This window comes from Eptatretus burgeri, chromosome 1, assembly GCF_056783735.1.
Source record: "Eptatretus burgeri isolate ZD-2024b chromosome 1, Ebu_testis_v1, whole genome shotgun sequence".
In the NCBI taxonomy this organism is placed as follows: Eukaryota; Metazoa; Chordata; class Myxini; order Myxiniformes; family Myxinidae; genus Eptatretus; species Eptatretus burgeri.
In genome coordinates, this window is record NC_140961.1 from 135494438 (window position 1) to 135515656 (window position 21219).

The window sequence follows — 21219 nt, forward strand, 5'->3', positions numbered from 1 at the left end:
TAAAAGATGTGGACGACTTGTGACAAAACTAGGTGGATAAGTTGGTTAGCTAATAAGAACAAGGCGATTCGATTTTGGTTGAGGTCCGGATTCAGATCTAGCTTATCGGTGGGATACAAAATTTAAACTGTTCAGCCTGGCGGAGGTATGTGCTCTTCCGAGTGCCGTTGCGTTACGCTAAGTGTCGCTCTTTGAGTGATTTTTCATCTGTCTGTTTGTCACACGATTTTTGGCCACAGTTTTCAAGCAACCGGTCTCAATTTTATTTGTGTGTGTAGGTGACCGGCCATGGACAGCACTGCATCATTTTGGTGAAGATCAGAATCCAGATATGAGAGTTATTTACTTTTTGAAGGATTATTCACCATTTTGAGATAGGGCTAAAAACAACATTGCATGATATCTCAAAAAGTTGTAGTGGGGCAACTTCGCTATATATAGCATAACAATTGTGCATTTTGTGAGGAAAGCACCAAATTTGGCACACTAGTAGCCTATCATATTATGAACAGATTTGGATATCGGGCCATCTCAAAATTTTTGATGGCAGTGGAAAATGGCTGTCACAGCCATCGGCGGCTGAATTTGAGATGGCCCAATATCCAAATCTGTTCATAATATGATAGACTACTAGTGTGCCAAATTTGGTGCTTTCCTCACAAAATGCACAATTGTTTTGCAAAGTTGCCCCACTATCGTGGACGAGTTATGACAAAAGTAGGTCGGATGAGTTGGTTCGGTGATAAGAACAAACAGATTCGATATTTATTAAGGACCGGATTCGGATCCGACCTATCAGTGGGATATAAAATGTAAACTGTTCAGTGTTCAGCCAGACAGGAGGTATGCACTCTTATTGAGTGCCGTTCCGTTTTGTCGTGTGTCATTCTATGAGTGATTTCTGATTTGTTTGTCGCGCTACTCCTCCTACAGTTCTGGTCCGATTACATCCAGACTTGCTATATAGGACCGGCATGACCCCAATTCGTGTATAGGGGTGTTTTTGGATCCTCTTGGAGGATCTCTCAGTCTTACTCACGTTGTTGTTCTTCATCTTCTTCTTGTGGACTTTTTTGTTTCACAGCCTCCAGTTTTCATCGAAACTTCCTGAAACTTGGCGTATATATGTAAAAATACCCTGCACAGACAGTAACCATCTCCGATTTTGAAAATTCCTCCGAGAAAAAAAGTTGACGTCATAATATCGCCGCTAATGGAAATCGCCTATACCATTATCTCCTAAACTTTTTTGTTTCACAGCCTACAGTTTTCATCGAAACTTCCTGAAACTTGGCGTATATATGTAAAAATTCCCTGCGCAGACAGTAACCATCTCCGATTTTGAAAATTCCTCCTAGAAAAAAAGTTATGACGTCAAAATATCTCCGCTAATGTAAATCGCCTAAAAAAATTATCTCTGAAACTAGGCAAGCTTTTTGAATTCTGTTTGTGGGAATCGAACAGGGCATAACAGAGATGAATTACTGCACATATGATACATCACTATGACGTCATATCAATTTTTATGACGTCATTCCTATTTTTTTGACATTTTTTGTTTCACAACCCAGAGTTTTCATCGGATCTTCATGAAACTTGCCATGTATATGCAGAAAGCCCATGCACAGGCAGTAACCATCTCCGATTTTGGAAATTCTTCCGAGAAAAAATAAGTTGACATCATAGTATCGCCGCTAATGGAAATCGCCGATACAATTATCTCCGAAACGGGGCAAAATTTTTGAATTCTGTTTGCGGGAATCAAGCCGGGCATTAGCACAGAAAATTTAACGCAAACCTGATCCATCACAATGACGTCATATTCGTTTTTTATGACGTTATCATTAAGAGGACGAGGATCTTAGCTCATTCGAGCTTGTTATCTTAGCAGCTTGTCTTGGAGGGGGGAAGGGGGGATGCAAATTCTCCATGTAAATGTGTATGGTGGAGCGCCACCTCCAGGTGGGGGACAGTATTACAATTCGCCACCATTTACATACAGTCATTATTCCTGTCCCCACGTTTCAGTACAGAGGTGTTTTGAATTATAAAACGGTCGGTATGTTTTTGCTTCATGCAGATAACCCAGGTTTTTCTTTTTGTTGTTTTTTTTTGCCTCTGCAGAGCTGTCAATTACCTATACACCGCCCAATTAAAGGCATGCATCAGAAGAACATTTTGTATGCTTGGAACAAGTATGCCCACAGGGCAGGACTTGCACGTTATACAAACGGCATGAGATGTGATATGTGAACAGGTTATAAATACCAAAGATACATTAAAAAACACAGCCAGGTAACCGCAAAGCAAGTAAGTGAATTTGTGAAGGGGGGGGGGGGAGAAGAAGAAGAAGAAAAATAAAAAGAAAAAGAAAAAGAAAGAAAGAAAAAAAAGGTAACATTACCTCCCACCCGCAGACATCACGTGCGCATGATGACGTGTTCCAGGTGAGTTTCCTGTCGGTTTGATGCTGACACATCTCTGTGAGCTTGGTAATTGTTGGCGTGTGAGGTAAACATCATTCAAGATTCCGAAGAACCCAACCATTCGAACGATGGAATCATAACCATAACCAACTGAAATATTCGGAAAGGACAAGCAACCTGTGCAGGTATGCGTGATGACGTCACGCGTGATTACCCAGGGCCGGGCGTGGTCTAAGTTCGCACGATCTCGCGGCAGGCCGACAGGTCGTCGTTGTCGGGGATCTTCGGGAATTGAGGAAGACCGTCAGGACGTTTGTGTTTTGCGCCGCACACCATGAGTTGGGCTACGAACCTTTGGGTGAGTTCACCGAAGTTTGGAACGTTTCACCGTCGTTGGTTTTATTGGACGAGATACACAGGTGTTGTATTATGGCCTATGTCTGTGTGTGTGTGTGTCACAATGATTGTGTGTGTGTGTCACAATGATTGTGTGTGTGTCATGCGTTTGTTGCTAAATCCGGGACGTGTTAAACCCACAACTTGCAGCAACACTGAGGTGATTCTTGTGAACATTAGAAAAGGAAAATGCTGCTTTCAATTGATGGTATAAATTGACTTGTTATGGCGTTATTGTTTTGGGATGGGGAGGGTGTAAAGGTGGGGGTTGTTTGTAGGAAAAAGGAGGGGGGCATCTCAGGAGGGGTCATTGTTCAAGATGTAATGGGATGTGGAGGGTAGTGGGTAGTGGGTGGTGGGGAGGGGTGGGTGTAAAGGTGGGGGTTGTATGTAGGAAAAAGGAGGGGGGTGGCTCAGGGGGTGGGGTCATTGTTCAAGATGTGGAGGGTAGTGGGTGGTGGGGAGGGGTGGGTGTAAAGATGGTGGTTGTATGTAGGAAAAAGGAGGGGGGCATTGTTCTCAGGTCATTGTTGGTGGGGAGGGGGGCATTGTTCTCAGGTCTCAGGAGGGGTCATTGTTCAAGATGTAATGGGATGTGGAGAGTAGTGAGGGGTGGGTGTAAAGGTGGGGTTGTATGTAGGAAAAAGGAGGGGGCAGCTCAGGGGGTGGGGTCATTGTTCAAGATGTGGTGGGGAGGGGGTGGGTGTAAAGATGGGGGTTGTATGTAGGAAAAAGGATGGGGGTGGCTCAGGGGGGTCATTATTCAAGATGTAATGGGATGTGGAGGGTAGTGGGTGGTGGGGAGGGGGTTGAATTAAAGGTGGAGGTGGAGGATGGGGTTTGACATAGGAAGATGTGAGGAGATGTCTGGAGAGAGAGGTTGTGTTGGGGTGTGGGAATGTGGTTAAGAGATCAATTTGCACTTGAATGAGAAAATCTGGGTACAGTGTGGTTCTCTGTCGGCTTGAGAAACCAATGTGTAATTATTTTCTTCATTTGTGTTGAAATAGAGTTACAACCGCCAAATGGATCGGATGTTAGATTTTATGGAGTTTTATTTATTTATTTATTTATTTTTCCCCTTTCCTGGTGCTCTGTGCCTATTTACATATGAGCAGCAAAAGGATACACAATTTATACATCGCATTGTTCGTGGACGTGCATCTTGACTCCGCGTCACGAGACAAGTGCTCGCATGGGAAATGCTGAACAGGCTAATCCCAAATGGAGTGTTCACCTAATCTCAAGTGACTTTCTGTGACCCGCACACTTACAACCATGAATTTTTTTTGACCAAAATATTTAAATGTCTTGTAAGAAATTGCCATTGCATGATATTGGTCTGTGTTGATGCAACCTGAGTTGGTCACGATACTGGGATCCCAGTTTGACATCTGACATACTGTGACAATCTGTCCATCAACCTGGTTTAGATTCATGAAAAAGTACACTACTGTCTCCAAATGTCCTTGTCCTGCAGAATAAGTGATTCTTCACTATTGACACTGACACACACACACACACACACACACACACACACACACACACACACACACACACACACACACACACACACACACACACACACACACACACACACACACACACACACACACACACACACACACACACACACACTGACATTTATGTGCATGTGGTACATGCTTGGGAAGCCTCATTGTTGTGCATTGCTGTCTGCACTGTCGCTGATGATTCGCAAATAGCGATTAAACCGGTCCAGCAGCTGAGGGTGAGTGTAGCATTGGGATTCTCATGTGTGTACGATGTGTGAACGTCTTTTTATTGCTGTGGAGGAACTCTGGGAAGGGTTTGAAACAGCAAAGGGCTCACTATGGTAGCCTTTCTTGGTTGCTTTATGCAGCTTCTTCAGCTGGAAGTGCATGAGAGGAGTCTGTGTATATGTGTGTATATGTGTGTGTATATATATATATATATATATATATATATATATATATATATATATATATATATATATATATATATATATATATATATATATATATATATATATATATATTGGCACCCTTTTACTATTTTCAAATAATTCACAATTTTTAGTTGAAATTGACATAAGTATTTGGTCTCCACAATTCTTTATTTCACTGTTAATATTACAGAAACTTTGTTTTTGATTCAAAACTTAATATATCTTTTTTTAAATGAGAAAATAAAAAGAAATGGCATTGACAAAATTATTGACACCCGAGACTTAATATTTGGTTGTACACCCTTTGGACAAAATAACTGCAGTCATGCGCTTCCTATAGCCATGAATGAGCGTGCTATACCTCTCTACTGGTAGTTTGGTCCACTCTTCTGCAAACTGCTCCAGTTCTCCCAGATTTGAAGGGTACCTTCTCCCAACTGCTGTTTTCAGATCTCCCCACAGGTGTTCAATGTGATTTAGATCTGGACTCATTGCTGGCCACTTCAGAACAGTCCAGCATTTTGTCTGGAACCATCATGGGTGTTTGTTGAAGTGTGTTTGGGGTCTTTGTCCTGCTGCAAGACCTATGACCTTTGACAAAGACCCAGCTTTCTAACACTGGGTTGAACATTGTTCTCCAAAATGCCTTCGTAATCTCCTGATTTCATGATTCCATGCACACATTCAAGGCACCCAGTGTCAGTGGCAGCACAGCAACCCCAAAACACCACTGAAACTCCTCCATGTTTGACTGTAAGGAAGGTGTTCTTTTGTTTTCTGTAAACATCGAGATGATGTGCTTTACCAAAAAGCTCTAATTTGGACTCATCTGTCCGCAGGACATTTTCCCAGAAGGATTTTAGCTTGTTCAGGTGTGATTTGGCAAACTCCAGTTGGGCTTTCTTATGTGTCTCTCTCAGCAGTGGGGTCCTCCTGGGTCTCCTCCCATAGAATCCCCTTTCATGAAATTGGCAACAGATGGTGTGAGTTGAAACTGTTGTACCTTGTGTCTGAAGGTCAGCTTGAATCTGTTTGGTAGTTGATCGATGTGCTTCCTTCGCTGTAATCCTCGATCAAGTTTTCTCTTGTGCCACATTCAGGGAGGTTGGTTACAGTGCCATGGGCCTTAAACTTCCTGATAACATTTTGTACGGTCGAAACAGGAACATCAAGGTGTCTGGAGATGGACTTGTAGCCTTGAGCTTGTCCATGCTTGGCTGCAATCTTGTGTCTGACCTCCTCAGACAATTCTCTGGTTTTCTTTCTTTTCTCCATGCATATATATATATATATATATATATATATATATATATATATATATATATATATATATATATATATATATATATATATATATTGGGGGATGTATATAATGTAATGAAGCCTTCAAACCCATTGGCTGGAGAGCTGGCTTGACTAGACCCACAGTTGTCAGAAAATCTATGCGTCCACCATGATAGTTTTCTGGGGTATGTTCCATGACCAATCAGTTTTTGGAGCCTGTTCCAAGTGGCTTAAGCACTCGAGCAAGCATTGCAATGAAACAGTTGATAATGAATGGCTAGCTTGGCAAGTGATAGCAAGCTCATTGGTAATGGAACACACCCATAATAAGCCTCAGATGTCTTCAAAAGACTCACATTCACAATTTTAATTATCTGAGCTATATATTATATGAGCAAATACCACCTATTGCTTTGCTGATGGGAATACTAAGAGTGAGGGGTGGGGGAGAGTGAGGAGGGGTGGGGCAGCAAGAAGGGATGGAATGTGAGGGAAGGGAAGGCAGACGTGTGGTGGAGCGTTAATTATGATTCATACTTTTTCATAAAAATACTTCTGCACAGAATAACCGTGAAGATGGAAACAAAATAATGACTGAAATCCATTTTCTACCAGTCATACTATAAATACCGCCCGGGCATTTCTGGAGATAAACACCATAGACAAACTCCTGCCTGTACGCGTTCAGAGACAAACACCACCCGGACATAACCGCCATCCGGATACGTCCAGAGACTGAGAGAGTGAGAGAGGTGTGGGAGGAGGGTTCTGCACTGTTTTCGGAGGGGGTAGAGCAAGGTTGGAGTTGAGAGAGGGGGGTGAGGGAAGCACGGTTCGCAGAGAGAATACCTCTCTCCAAGGAATAAAATCAAAGCCATAAACCAACTTGCACTACCAGTGTTCCAGTACATCTGTGGAAATCAGAAAACTAGATATCAGAATGAGAAAACTCCTCAATATCCATAAAATGTTCTACAAAAATCTAGACATCCCGAGAATGTATCTGCCGAGGAAAGGAGGAGGTGGCAGCCTAATGGAACTGAAGTGCAGAGAGTGTCAACTGTCGGATTAGCAGAGTCCTTGAAAAGTTCAACAGTACACAAGGATCCTGGAACAGCATCCGTTCCCAGATTCTTTGAAGAAAGAATGCTCCAGGCAGCTTACCAACACTGAGAGGTTTCAATTACTTTTTACTTTATTTTAAAACACTCGAAGTGCGATGGAAAAAACTGTGCCTTTTTCACCCACGACCACTGTTCCACAGGACTGCGAAGAGTCCTCTCGTCCTCTGCCAGCGGAGATTACTCGACACATGGGCGGAACATATTTATGCATTTCACATTCAAACTTGGTTACATCACAACAAGCATGAAAATAACAAACTGGAAAAGTTATTTCTCATTCACCTTGCAAAAACAGGTGTGAATAGAAAATGTCACACAGCAACAAATACAGCCCCAATGATTGCAAAAAAGACAAAACAAATATACAAGACAAAATACCAACAGATACACGACCGGTCCAAAGTTTTAGAACACCCCGATTTTTTTCCAGTTTTTACTGAAATTTAAGCAGTTTAATGTTTCAATGTACTCTGAAATTAAAGCATAGAACAAATAAACAATTGCAGATAAAAAAGAAATCATGGAATCGTTTTGTTGAACAAAATTTAATCGAAACTTTTGACTCATCAAAGTAGCCACCTTTTGCAGATATAACAGCCGAACGTACTCGTGGCATTCTTTCTACAATGGAAATCAAATATTGTTCAGAAAGTTCTTCCCAACACTGTTGCAGAAGTTCCCACAAATATATTGCACTTGTCGGTTGCTTTGCTTTCACCCTTCTGTCCAGTTTATCCCAAACCAGCTCGATGGGGTTTATGTCTGGAGACTGTGCTGGCCATTCCATGATTTGAAGCCTACTGTGTTGTTCTTTTCTTCTAAGTTAGTTCTGACATAGCCTGGAGGTATGTTTTGGGTCGTTATCTTGCTGTAGGATGAACCCCTGACCAACTAGGCGTACACCAGAGGGTATTGCATGGTGCTGCAAAAATGCTGTGGTAGCCCTTTTGGTTCAGGGTGCCAGTCACTCTGTTCAAGTCGCAGACTCTGGATCCAGCAAAAGAGCCCCAGATCATCACGCTTCCTCCTCCATGTTTGACAGTTGGTGTCACACACCGAGGAATCGTCCTTTCGCCTACTTTATGGCGTACAAAACCCCTGCGTGATGCACCAACCGAAGATTTCAAATTTTGATTCATCGGTCCGTAAGACCTTCATCCAGTTTTCAGTAGTCCACTGGCGGTGCTTCATGGCCCAGGCAAGACTCTTTTTCTTATTTTGCCATCTTAGCAATGGCTTTCTTACTGCCACTCGACCTGTCAAACCTGCAGCTCGAAGTCTTCTCTTCACAGTTGAAACTGAGACTTCCTTACTTCGACCAGTGTTTAGCTGTGCTTGAAGCTGCTGTCCTATGAGCCACCTATCACACAAGCTGTTCACTCTCAGAAACTTGTCTTCTGATTGTGTTGTGGCTTTGGGTGTGACAGACCTCTTCCTGTCAGAGTTTCTTCCAGTTTCCAAGTGCCTTTTGATGGTGTAGGAAACTGTACTCACTGACACCTTGGCTCTTTGCAATTTCTCAAAAGGAAAGACCTACACTTTTAAGGTTTATAATGGTCTGTCTGTCTTCCTTTGTTAATTGTCTTTTTCTTGCCATTATGATCGCAATATACTACTTCCTGCAGTGCAATATTGTCCAAATAATGCTTCCAAATAATGCTGTTCCAACACTGCTTTTATACAGACAGAGGGTTTGTAACTCATCAACAAAACTTGGGACACCTGGAGGAATTGTTTGCATCAACTTTCAAGGCTTAATTTACTTCCATTGCTGCAGAACAGCTGCAGTTGCTAACCCATTAATTGTTCCCTGAAAAGGAACTTTTTTTAACAACTCTGAAACTTACATTATTTTTTAGTTTTTGGTAACCTAAGCTTTTTTTTAACCTCTGTCAGTTTACAGCTTGGCTTTGTACCATTTCAGGTTATTCACTGGACTTGAACTGCTTAAATTTCAGTAAAAACTGGAAAAATGGGGGTGTTCTAAAACTTTTGACCGGTAGTGTATATACTGACAACTGGGAGAAAGATAAAAGAGTTGAACAGATTGGGGATAGACAATAAGGATCACTGAAATGGCTAAGAGAAGCTCAGCTCAATTAGGACAGAGAACAAATCGTTATAAATGCCCAAGACCAAGGACGCTCCACAAATGGCTTTAAAAATGGCAGGAGTGAGCCGATCGGTGTAGATTTTGCAAGGTTGAAGCAGAAGGCACGAGCTGCCTCCAATCGGGATGTTAAAAAAAAACTCGTGTCGGACAGCTATACACACAAACAAAGGCATAACAAATTATGTGGAGTAAGTAAGTGGCACATCTGCAGAAATTTAAATATCCCAATTCCGCAAAACTCATGGAAACGTGATCCAAAAGCAATCATTGGAAACAAGGACATAATGCTCATGTACAACCTGATGATTCCATACAGCGTGAACATAGAAAATGAAGCACTGCGGCCGGACATAGTACTCAGCCACAAAAAGCAAAAGAAGGCATTGCTAATTGAGGTTTCAGCACCCAGTGATTTTGTTCTTAGTAATGCAGAAATCAAGAAAATAACCAAATACCAAGACCTCAAGAATGAAGTGAAAAGATTCTGAAAGCTGAAGATCGCCAAAAATGTACCAGTGATAATTGGAGTAATGCGAATGATAACGAAGAACCTCACAAAGATCCAACAAAAACCATCCCTGGGAACATTACCACAAACAAATTACAGTTGGAGGCTGTCTGAGCTCAGTGACAATCCTGAAAAGGGCCCTCAGATGAAATCTCTGAGAACACAACTTCACAACTTTGGCCATGAATTGAGATCCTTCACTGAAACGAATGTGGATACTTCGAGGTGGGCTCCGTTCCACCTTCTGAAACCCAAATTATGGAGATGATTATCAATGACACACACACACACCACAAACAAACAAACACACCACAAACAAACAAACACACACACCACAAACAAACACACACACACACACACACACACACACACACACACACACACACACACACACACACACACACACACACACACACACACACACACACGCTCCATTATTCGGGGCCGATAGAAAGTCTACACCAACTTTCAAAATTCTCACCTTTTGTTGCCTTATAGCCCAGAATTAAATAACATTAAATCAGACTTTTTCCACCTTTATTTACACATCGTAACCCACAACTTCCAAGTGAAAAACAAATTTCATAAAATTAATTAAAAATACAAAACCAGAATATATTGGTTGGATAAGTGTCCACCCCCCTTATAATAGCAATTGTAAATCAGCTCATGTGTCACCAATCACCTTCAAAATCACACACCAAGTTAACTGGCCTCCACCTGTCTTAAATTGTCATGATTCTGATTATTTCAGAATATAATCTGCTGTTCCTATAGTTTACCTCTGCTGGGTAGTGCATTTCACAGCAGAGAAAACAATGAGCACCAAGGAGCTTTCAAAAGACCTCGGGGATAAAGTTGTGGAAAGGTAAAGATCAGGGGATGGGAATAAAAATATTTCAAAGGCCTTGAATATCTCTTGGAGCACAGTCAACACAATCATTAGGAAGTGGAATGTGTCTGGTACCACCAAGACCCTGCCTAGATCAGGCCGTCCCTCCAAACTGGATGACCAAGTAAGGAGGAGACGAATCAGAGGCGTCACCAAGAGGCCGATGGCAACTTTGAAAGAGCTCCAGGCATTCATTGCAAAGACTGGTCACTGTGTGCATGTGACACCAATGCAGTACCCCAAGCATCCACAAGTTTGGCCTGTATGGTAGGGTGGCAACAAGGAAGCCATTACTCAAAATAAACCCACCTTGAGTCCCATTTGTGGAATGCAAAAAAAGCACTCCGGAGATGCTGATGCCATGTGTCAACAAGTTTTGTTGTCTGGGGAAACCAAGATGGAAATTTTTGGCCTGGATTCGAAACGTGCTGTGTTGGGTTTGCACCAAACATAACATCACCCAAAGAACACCATCCCTACCATGAAGCATGGTGGTGGCAGCATCATGTTATGGGGATGTTTCTCATCAGCAGGGACTTATCAGGATAGAAGGAAAAATGGATGGAGCAAAATACAGAAAAATCCCAGAGGAAAACCTGCTGCCCTCTGCAAGAAAGCTGAAATTGGGACGGAAGTTCACTTTTCAGCGCGACGACCCGAAGCACACAGCCAAAACTACACTGGAATGGCTAAGGAACAAAAAGATTAATGTCCTTCCTTGGCCCAGTCAGCGCCCCGACCTAAATCCAATCAAAAATCTGTGGCATGACTTGAAGAATGCTGTGCATTTACGCTCCCCACGCAACTTGACTGAGCTTGAACAGTTTTGTCCAGAAGAATGGGGAAACATTGCCCAATCAAGTTGTGCAAAGTTGGTAGAGACCAATCCCAACAGACTCACAGCTGTAATTGCTGTCAAAGGTGCTTCCACCACGTATTCACTCAGGGAGGTGGACGCTTATCCAACCAAGATATTCTAGTTTTGTATTTTTAATAAATTTTATAAAATTTGTGGAATTTGTTTTCACTTGTGAAGTTGTGGGTTATGATGTCTAAATAGTGGTGGGGGGGGGGGGGAAATCTGATTTTATGCAATTTAATTCCAAGCTATAAGGCAACAAAAGATGAAAATTTTGAAAGGGTGTGTCGACTCTTTTTTTTTTTTTTTTAGGCACTGGACATACATGTCCTTCAAGACCCTTGGGGAATGGTAAAATAATTATTTTGGCCGATGCTGGCATTTGTGACATTCCCTTTGACCGTTATGAATTTTAAACTCTAATTCTGCATTCGATGCTAAATATGTGATCCAAATTCTCATTGTATTTTTCAGAATTTTAGGGAGCAAGGTGTATCAATGGGAGCATTATGCAGTGGTCACCTGGATCTGCAAAATGTATGACCATTATCAATCTTGGACAGCATTGTTTTGATGTTTGTTGGTTGGCAAACGTCGTGAAAATTCAAAAACGTTGTAATGTTTATTTGCTTGTGTACACTTCCTAATAAGCGATTGCCTCGTGTTGAAATTGGTAGAAGTTTTAGTCCCAAAGTGTACAATTGGTGGGGAAGTGTTGGAGGCACCGATCATTGAGTTCACCGAGATCAAAAAAAATAAAAAAATTCTGAAGGATTCTTCACGTCAGAGAAATGGGGTCAAAAATGATATACAGTATAGCATGATATCTCCAAAAGTTGTGGACGGATTCAGACAAAACCTGGTGGATGAGTTGGATAGGTGACGAGAACAAGCCGATTTAGATGTTGGAGTCCGTGAGATACTCGATGTAAACAGTTCAGCCTGTCATGATTCGGTAAGAGCAGGAAACATCCTCACGAGTTTGATGAGAAAATAATTAATGGTTGCAGTTTTGATGGATTTTTAGTGGAAATTTTCGATTTTACTCGCCGTACTAACACGCTTCTAAAATGAAAGCTAAACCGCCAAGGAAACACGACAGAAAAATAATAATTTTCATTCCATGCACCTGCCAATGACTTTAAAGGAAGTAATACTTGCACTTCTCCTGAAACCAAAATAATGTTGGAGCAACTGTTTTTGGCCTTCTTTATCAATGGATTTATCAAACGCTCAAGTAACATGGATTGTAGGTTGTAGGTTGCAATTGAGTATAAAGAATAAGAGATTTTGTGCAAACTTTGGATAAAGAAAGAATCCAGTTTTCATTTTCATTTTTCATAGGGGGTAGGCAGTAGTTGAATGTGCAGGCAGTGGTGCATGTGCAGCATGTGCAGGCAGTGGTGGATATGCAGTGGGTTCAGGCAATGGTGCATGTGGAGGTGTAGCAAGTGGATGTGCAGGCAGTGGTGCATGTGCATCAGGGGCAGGCAGCATGTGTATGTGCAGAATGTGCAGGCAGTGGTGGATGTGCAGCGAGTGGATATGCAGTGGGTGCAGGCAGTGGTGCATGTGCAGTGGGTGGAGGTGCATGTGAAGCAGGTTCCAATGCAGCAGGGGCAGACAGCGTGTGGAGATATGGTGGGGGCAGGCAGCAGGTGGAGGTGCAGCAGGTGCAAGCAGTGCTGCATGTGCAGCAGGGGCAGGCAGCATGTGTAGGTATAGCAGGTGGAGGTGCAGCATGTGCAGTGGTGGAGGTGCAGTGGTGCATGTGGAGGTGTAGCAGGTGGAAGTGCAGCGGGTGTAGGCAGTGGTGTTCATGCAGCGGATGCAGGTGCAGTGGGGGCAGGCAGCGAGTGGAGATATAGAGGGTGGAGGTGCAGCATGTGCAGGCAGTGGGTGTGGGTGCAGGTAGTGGTGTTGGTGGAGGTGCAGCGGGTGCAGACAGTGGTGGGTGATCAGTCGGTCAAGGTGGGGGTGCAGGCAGCAGGTGCAGGCAGTTGTGGAGCTGCACTGGGTACAGTCAGTGGTGGAAGTGCAGCAATAGAAATTGGTAGAATTGAGTTTTGGGAAACAGATATTTTGGGATGATGAGATTATTAAATATGTCGATTCTTCATTCTGCAGGAAGGATTATAGACACAGAATTATGTGCAGTTTTGAAGAAGCAGGAGTTAGGGATGTTGTGTCGGGTCACGGCAGGAAGAAGTTGGTTGTGGTACACCGAGGTGCGAATGATGTAGGGAAAATTTACTCGGAGGTTTTGAAAAATAGATACAGGATATTGGGTAAGTGGCTGAAAGCAAAGGGTTGTGAGGTCATGTTTTCTGGGATCCTCCCAGGATTAGGAAACTGTTTAGAAATCATGAGCAGAGCAATAGTCGTCAACCAATGGCTGGAAGAATGGTGTAGGGAGGAAGGTTTTACATTTAAGAAGCAGTGGGAATCATTTACGGGACAAGGGGTATGTTTCCGGAATGATGGCCGTATATTAAATAGAAAGGGGGCAGCAAGGTTTGCGGTGGGAATTGAGGAAGGAATTCAGGCTTTTGTTAGGTCGGCGGAGGGTGGAGAAGGTACTAAGGAAGGAACGGATGATGCAATTGTGATGAGTAAGGCTGGGCAAGAAAATAGAATTTCAGGAAGGGAAAAGTTAAACATATTCTATACCAATGTCAGAAGTTTAAATAATAAGATGGAAGAGCTTGAAGCCAAAGTAGAGAGCGAGGAGTACGATATAGTTGCTGTGAGTGAGACATGGTTTAAGGAGGAGAGTAACTGGAGGACAGGATTAGAAGGCTACAAGGTGTATCGGATTGATATGAAGGAGAGAATCGGAAGAGGAGTATCAATCTGGATAAAGGGCAGCATTGCATCAAGAGAATGGGTTGACATTAAGGAAGGAATAAACGTTGAGGATTCTGTATGGGTAGAGATTAGAGATTGTATAAACAGTAAAATTCTGGAAGGATGCTTTTATATGGCTATAGGTGGGAAGGAAGAGGAGGAAGGAGTACATGAAGAATTCAATAGGGCATGTGGAAAGGGAGGAATATTGAGTATGGGGGATTTTAACTTGCCAGGGATAGATTGGGTCCAGAAACAGGGAAAGGGAAGAGCAGATGAGGATTTCCTAGTTTTATTCCAAGATTGCTTTTTAACCCAGTTTGTAGATAAGTCCAAGAGGAGGAGTACAGTATTAGACCTCCTTTTAAGTAATAGATGTGATGTCAGGTCAAATCAGATTTGATCTGTGATTTGCTGCAGGTATCATGTAAACTTGTATTAACCTGTTCAATGGTTGGGTTGTCGGTGACTAAACAGTCTCTCCCACCAAGTTTCTTGGTGAAGAGGGTGTATGATATGGACACCCAGCAGGATTAAAAACAAAACCTGTCAAAGGGCGAAGGAGCTCTTTGTGAGCCAACGGACATCCATATCCAGTGCCCAACTGTGTCTGCGGACGTCCTCCTGCAGTTGGGTTACTTCGTATGAGGAGGTTGGTAGCAGGATTTGTACTCCGGCCACCGTAAAACACTTCATTCCGCAAAACATACCAAAAGCAAAAATAAATCTAACACCCACTTCGTGGGAGTACCTCCTCTGTGCAGCTGCTCTTCGCAGGGCAGCTCACTGGATGACAGGATTCGGGAAAACTCTTCGGGATCCCCAAACTTTAAGGAAAGGAGAGAAACCATGTGGTAACCTCCCAGGGTCAGATTGTGGTAGTGTGTCGGAGTGGTGCTGAGGTGTCATCTACCAGATGGCGGTCTCCTTTGGTTAACCTGAGGCGGTCCCTTTGGGTGGGTGCTGGAATGTCCTATCCCAAAGAGAGGATGATCACCTGTCTCTGTTATCATCTGAGCTCAAGCGTTTGGACATCGGTATTGCAGCACTCTCTGAGGTTTGGACACCGGATTGCGAGATAATGGTGGGTGGTTACACCTACTATTGGTCTGGTTGCTCTGATGGTTACCATACTCAAGGAGTTGCTGTAGCTGTGTCCAATAAGCTGACCCCAACGATAATTGAGGTAACACCGGTCAACGAGCGTATTATGAGACTAAGGATTCGTCACTCCTTAGGTGTCATTTCCCTGGTCTCTGTTTATGCTCCAACTGAGGCGAGTGATCTCACAGTGAAGGACACATTCTATGCTACGCTCGAGTCTGTGGTTGATCAGTGCCCCAGACGAAATACGCTTCTAGTCTTGGGGGATTTCATTGCATTGATTGGAACTGATAGGGATGGTTATGAGGTGTGTGTTGGTCCGCATGAGTCTGGAACCGTGAACCAGAATAGCACTAAGTTCCTTGACTTTGCAAGAAGTCATGGACTTAGGGTGGCTGGTTCGTAGTTTCAGCACCCACAGGCTCATTGCTGAACTTTGTATTCCAACGCTGATGGTGTGGCAAAGGAGATTGACCATGTGCTCGTTGATGGTCGCTGGAGGATGATCCAGAACTGCAGGGACTACCGGATTTCTCACTTCCTCAATACTGACCACCAGCTTGTTGTAGCAACTCTGAAGTTGCAGCTTAAATCCAGGGGAATGGTACCATCCCAGCCAAGCCTGGATGTTTGCAAGCTCAAGGATGAGAGGGTAGCTGAGGAGTTTGTGAACAGGCTGAGTGGAGATTTGGGGGTCTGGGTGCTTTGGGGGATCCTAAAGAGTTGTGGAGTGCCTTCATGACCACCATTCTTGATGTTGCCGGTGGATGTCTTGGAACTCACCATCGGGCGAAGAATAATTTTGTCTCAAGGGACACTGGATACCATTGATCAGAGTCGCAGGGCCAGGCTGAATGGCAGAGCTGAGCTGTTCCGGTAGCTGAGGCGTAAAACTGAATGTACACTAAGGGTGGACAAGGAGGCTGATGTGCAAGAAATCTCTGTGAGGGGGTAGAGCATCACTTGTGGTCAAGTGATTCTCATCCTGCTTATGGGGAAATTTGCGCATGGCGTTCCTCGAAGCCCATCCCTGCAGTTAGACCAGAGGGTGGTGGGATCTTGACAGAGTCGTCCAAAGTGAAGGCCCGCTGGGCCGGTTACTTTGAGCTGCTGTACGAGGCTGATCGACCAGTTGTTGAGTTGGATGTCAGGGGTGTTACTATTCCTATTGTTGATCCTCCAATCAACTGTGGTCCACCTTAATTTGTGGAAAAACAGACTGTGGTGAACCGGTTGAAATGGGGTAAAGCTCCAGGGATTTGTGGCATCCATGCTTAACTTCTCAAGACTGGTGGAAATGCTGTGCTCTGCCTGGATCACAGGCATCATCCCAACTGACTGGAGAGGGGCCTTGTTATCCCTCTCTGGAAAGGGAAGGGTGAATACCAAGACTGCAACAACTACCGAGGGGTAACACTGTTCACAGTGCCGGGCAAGGTCTTTGCTCGGATAATTATTGATAGGGTTCGCCACCATCTGCTTCAGCAGCAGCGTCCAGAGCAGTCAGGCTTTACACCAAAGAGGTCAACGATTGACCGTATCCTTGCTCTTCGGGTCCACACCAAACGCAGACGAGAGTTCCGGCAGAGGCTGCTTGCAGCTTATGTTGATCTCTGTAAAACATTTGATTTGGTGAATCGGGATGCCCTCTTGAGGATTCTTGGTCTTCGAGGGGTGTCACCAAAACTGATCAATCTGATGTCTGAACTCTACTTTGGTACTGAGAGTGCTGTGACGTGTGGTGGTGCCATCTCTGACTTACTTCCAGTTGTTACTGGAGTTCGTCAGGGGTGTGTACTGGCCCCCACACTTTTCAACACTTGTATGGACTGGATTCTAGGGAGGATGTCTGAGAGATCAAGCTGCGGTGCATCGTTTGAGAATGTCAACATCTTTGACCTTGATTTCGCAGATGTTGCAGTCATCTGTGCGGAGACTATAGATATCCTTTTGGGGGCCCTCGAGGTGCTGAATGAGGAGTCTGAGCCACTGGGATTATGGGTTTCCTGGGTCAAAACTAAGATCCAGGCTTTCAATGACATCTTGGATGCTGCTGTCCTGTCTGTACCTGTTTGTGGTGAGGATGTTGAAGTCGTGGAGAGATTCATTTACCTTGGCAGTGATATTCATGTCTCTGATGGCTGGTAGCCAGAGGTCAACAGACATCTGGGTCAGTACTGGGGAGTCATGGATTCACTGGATCATGGGGTGTGGTGCTGCCGGTATCTGTGTGGGAGGACGAAAGTCCGAGTTTTCAGGTTCTTGGTGCTTCCAGTCTTGCTCTATGGATGTGAGACTTGGACTCTGACCAGGGATCTGAGATGGAGACTTAATTCCTTTGGTACCAGGTCTCTTCAGAGAATCCTTGGCTATCACTGGTCAGACATTGTGTCCAATGAGTGGTTGCTGAGGGAGACTCAAATGAGATTTGTTACCTGTATAGTCCGTGAGCATCAGTTGCGGCTGTATGGACATGTGGCTCTTTTTCCTGACGCTGATCCTGCTCACCAGATTCTCTCAGCGAGGGAGTCTCATGAGTGGAGGAGGCCAATGGGCCGACCACATGCTTCGTTGCTGCAGATTGATCAACATCTCAAGGAGATGGGGATTGTCCAGGCATCTGCCTGGGGGATGGCCAGACGGAGGCCCTTGGAGGACCGGCGGAATGTGGACGCAGCGACGCGCTGTTCTGGCACATGCTCCCATACCTGCCCTGCCCTGACCTGACTTTGCACAGTGGTGGAGTGTCAACAGAACTTTGAGGACAGCTTTTGTTGAGGCTGCAATGTTCAAGTAACATGACAGCTACAATCCAAAATTAAAGCGAAACGGATTGGGGGGAAGATTTGTTATAGGACGCGATGCTCTGAACCAATGGTGAGTCTTGGAATTCAGACTGTCATCTGGTTTTGGGGTGATCTTGTGTCGATGCAATATAAGGAGAGAGGAGCGCTTGACTTTTTTTTTTGTATACCTTGTCGAGGCTCGTATGAGAGCGAACACACAACGCACAGCAAGGGGGCATGAGACAAGAGGGGTGGGAGTGGAAGGGACAAAACAGTGGGGAACAGAGACATGAGGTGATCTGAGGAAGGGAGAGGGATGGGGAACATGGGGAAGAGAAGATGGACATTACAGGGACTTTCAGGAAGGAAAGCAGGGAATTTGAAGGAAGTGGGCTTGGGTGGATTACCCGGGGTAGAAAAGATCGAGGATTTGGATGGGGGATGATATAAGAGGTGGTGGTGAACAGCTGTTTTGAAAGCCTGGAGGGAAGAATGGGAAAGAATAGAGTGAGGGAGTTTATTCCAAAGGTGGGAAAAAAGAGGAATGAAAGAGTGAAGATGAGCAGTGATTCGTGATTTTGGTAGTTTCACCAGAAGGGGGTTGTTGGCGGACCTTGAGCGCCCTGCGTAAATGTGGTGGGGACAAATCGCAGAGAGAGCAGGGGTGGGGGGCAAGGCTGGAGAGGAGTCGGTAGAAGACAGAAAGATCACTGACCAACCTGCGGTGATTGAGTGAGAGTCCCAAAGACTCAGCTTCATTGCAGGAGATGCCGATGATCTTAAATGCCTTGGTTTCGACAGTGTGAAGCCGAGAAAGGTGGGAGGCAGGAGCACCAGCCCAGAGGGGAGAGCAGTACTCCATCAGGCTACGGACAAAAGCTTTGCAAGTGGTCAGGAGCTCAAGAGGGCCGAGGAAGGACTTTGCACGACGGAGGATTCCCAGTCGGCGACTGGCTTTTGAGGCGAGGTTGGAAATGTGACTTTCCCAGGAAAGGTCATGGCAGATAGTGAGACCTAGAAGCTTGAAAGAAAAGACTTCTTCCAGAGGATTGTTGAGAAAGTGGATGGGGAGGTTTTCTAAACGGTCCTTTCGAAGAGACATAGTGAGAGTGTGAGATTTGTCCGGATTGTAAGACATGTTCCACGTGTTGGACCAGTTTGTGATTTTATCCAGATCTGCAGTGAGCGAAGAAGCTGCTGCTTGCCGGTCAAAGGGATAACAGATGGTACGGCAGAGGGTGGAGTCATCGGCAAAGAGAAATAGAGGATTTTCCAGAGAGTCGGAGAGATCATTGATGAAAACCAGAAAGAGAACAGGGTCCAGAACGCTACCTTGAACTCCAGCCTGGACAGGAAGAGGGGATGAAAGAACTCCATTTAGGGCCACACGTTGACTGTGACAGGAGAGGAAGTCTGTGAGCCATGAGTGGAGATGGCCTTCGATACCATAGGAAGAGAGTTTAGTGAGTAGGGCAGTGTGCCAGACCGTGTCAAAAGCACGTGATATGTCCAGGGATACGGCTCGGATTTCCTGTCTGGCATTGAGGACCTCCATCCATTGATGGGAGAGCAGAAGCAGCATATCCAGGGTAGAGTGACCTTGTCTGAAACCAAATTGATGATTGGAAATTAAGCCATTGGAGAAGAGGAAGGATTTCATGTCTGAAGTGATGATGGATTCCATAACCTTGTTGATTCACAATGTAACAAAGATTTTGTTTGAGTGAATTTTTTGTTTGTTTGTCTTTTATTAGGTCGTAAGAATGAAGAAAATTCATATCTTTCATGTCGCTAATCGTTATTTAGGAAATGACATATTTTTTTGAAAAATAACAAAAAATTGTATATTTACATAAGAAAATTGCAGAAAAATGTCTTTGAACATAAATGAAACGATACAACAGCGTTGAAACATACAGGGATATGCTAATCATAAGTAAAATATAGCATACTACATCTTCGATAAGACTGTTTATTGAAAACACACAGATTTTCTGCTCTTTCTTCGGTGAAGAGGCTGGGTTTCTCGGACCAAACCCCAGACGTAGTCGTCCATCATACGCTCATTATACTGGCCCTGGTAGCGCTTCTCAAATTCCATCACATCTTGGTGGAAGCGCTCACCATGCTCTTCGGAGTAGTCTCCCATATTGGATTAACAAAAATCCAAATGGGAATGCATCGTGTGCAATTTCAGGGACATTCTGCAACCCCTGTAGGACTTGAGAAGATTGTCGACTAGTTCGCGGTAGTTTTCTTCCTTGTTGTTACCCAAGAAGCCCTGAACAACCGCAACGAAGCTGTGCCAGGCACGTTTCTCCGGTGCCAACAACTTTCCGGAGAACTCCGGGTCCTTCATTCGCTTTTTAATTTGCGGTCCAACGAACACCCCTGCCTTTATTTTTGCCTCTGACAACTTCGGATATACCACTTCTAAATGCTTGAAGGCAGCGGACTCATGATCTAGTGCCTTCACAAATTGCTTTATGACCCCAGCTTGATGTGGAGGGGTGGCATCAAGATCTTCTCCTGCTCAACCAGCGGTTTCCACTTCACGTTCTTCTCGCCAATGACAAAGCCCGTTCTTGATGGCCAGTCCTTCGTTTCATAATGTCTCGCTGTAACTCGGCTATCCCAGTAGCAGAGGAAACGGATGTTTTGTGAAGCCACCTTGCAAACCTGTCAAAAAGCCAATCATCTTAAAGTCTCCAATCACTTCCCAATCATGCTCTTCGTACTTCACCAGGCACAGTAGGTGCTTCATATTCTCATAGCCTTCCTTTAGTTGAACAGAGTGGGCGATAGGGATGCTTGGGTACTTGTTACCATTGTGCAACAGCACCGCCTTCAAGCTTCTAGTTGAGCTGTCCACGAACAGTCGCCAGTTGCTGGGATCATACGGGAATTCAATTTCTTCAAACAAGCCGTTGAT

The 21219-nt window shown here is 44.3% G+C and overlaps 1 protein-coding gene across 3 annotated transcripts in view; it reads left to right on the forward strand.

Annotated features, from left to right (window-relative positions):
* The first annotated feature begins 2478 nt into the window (after positions 1 to 2478).
* The window catches only part of LOC147035503 (formin-binding protein 1-like), a 103987-nt gene continuing 85246 nt past the window's right edge, over positions 2479 to 21219 (forward strand). The window contains exons 1-2 of one of the 3 annotated variants that reach the window (XM_085899508.1): positions 2479 to 2611; positions 2683 to 2784. In XM_085899508.1, the coding sequence (XP_085755634.1) occupies positions 2761 to 2784 (24 nt within the window). In that variant the 5' untranslated portion in view covers positions 2479 to 2611; positions 2683 to 2760. Of the gene's footprint in view, positions 2785 to 21219 lie in introns of all 3 variants that reach the window. The other 2 variants (XM_085899499.1, XM_085899515.1) reach the window with 2 other exon arrangements.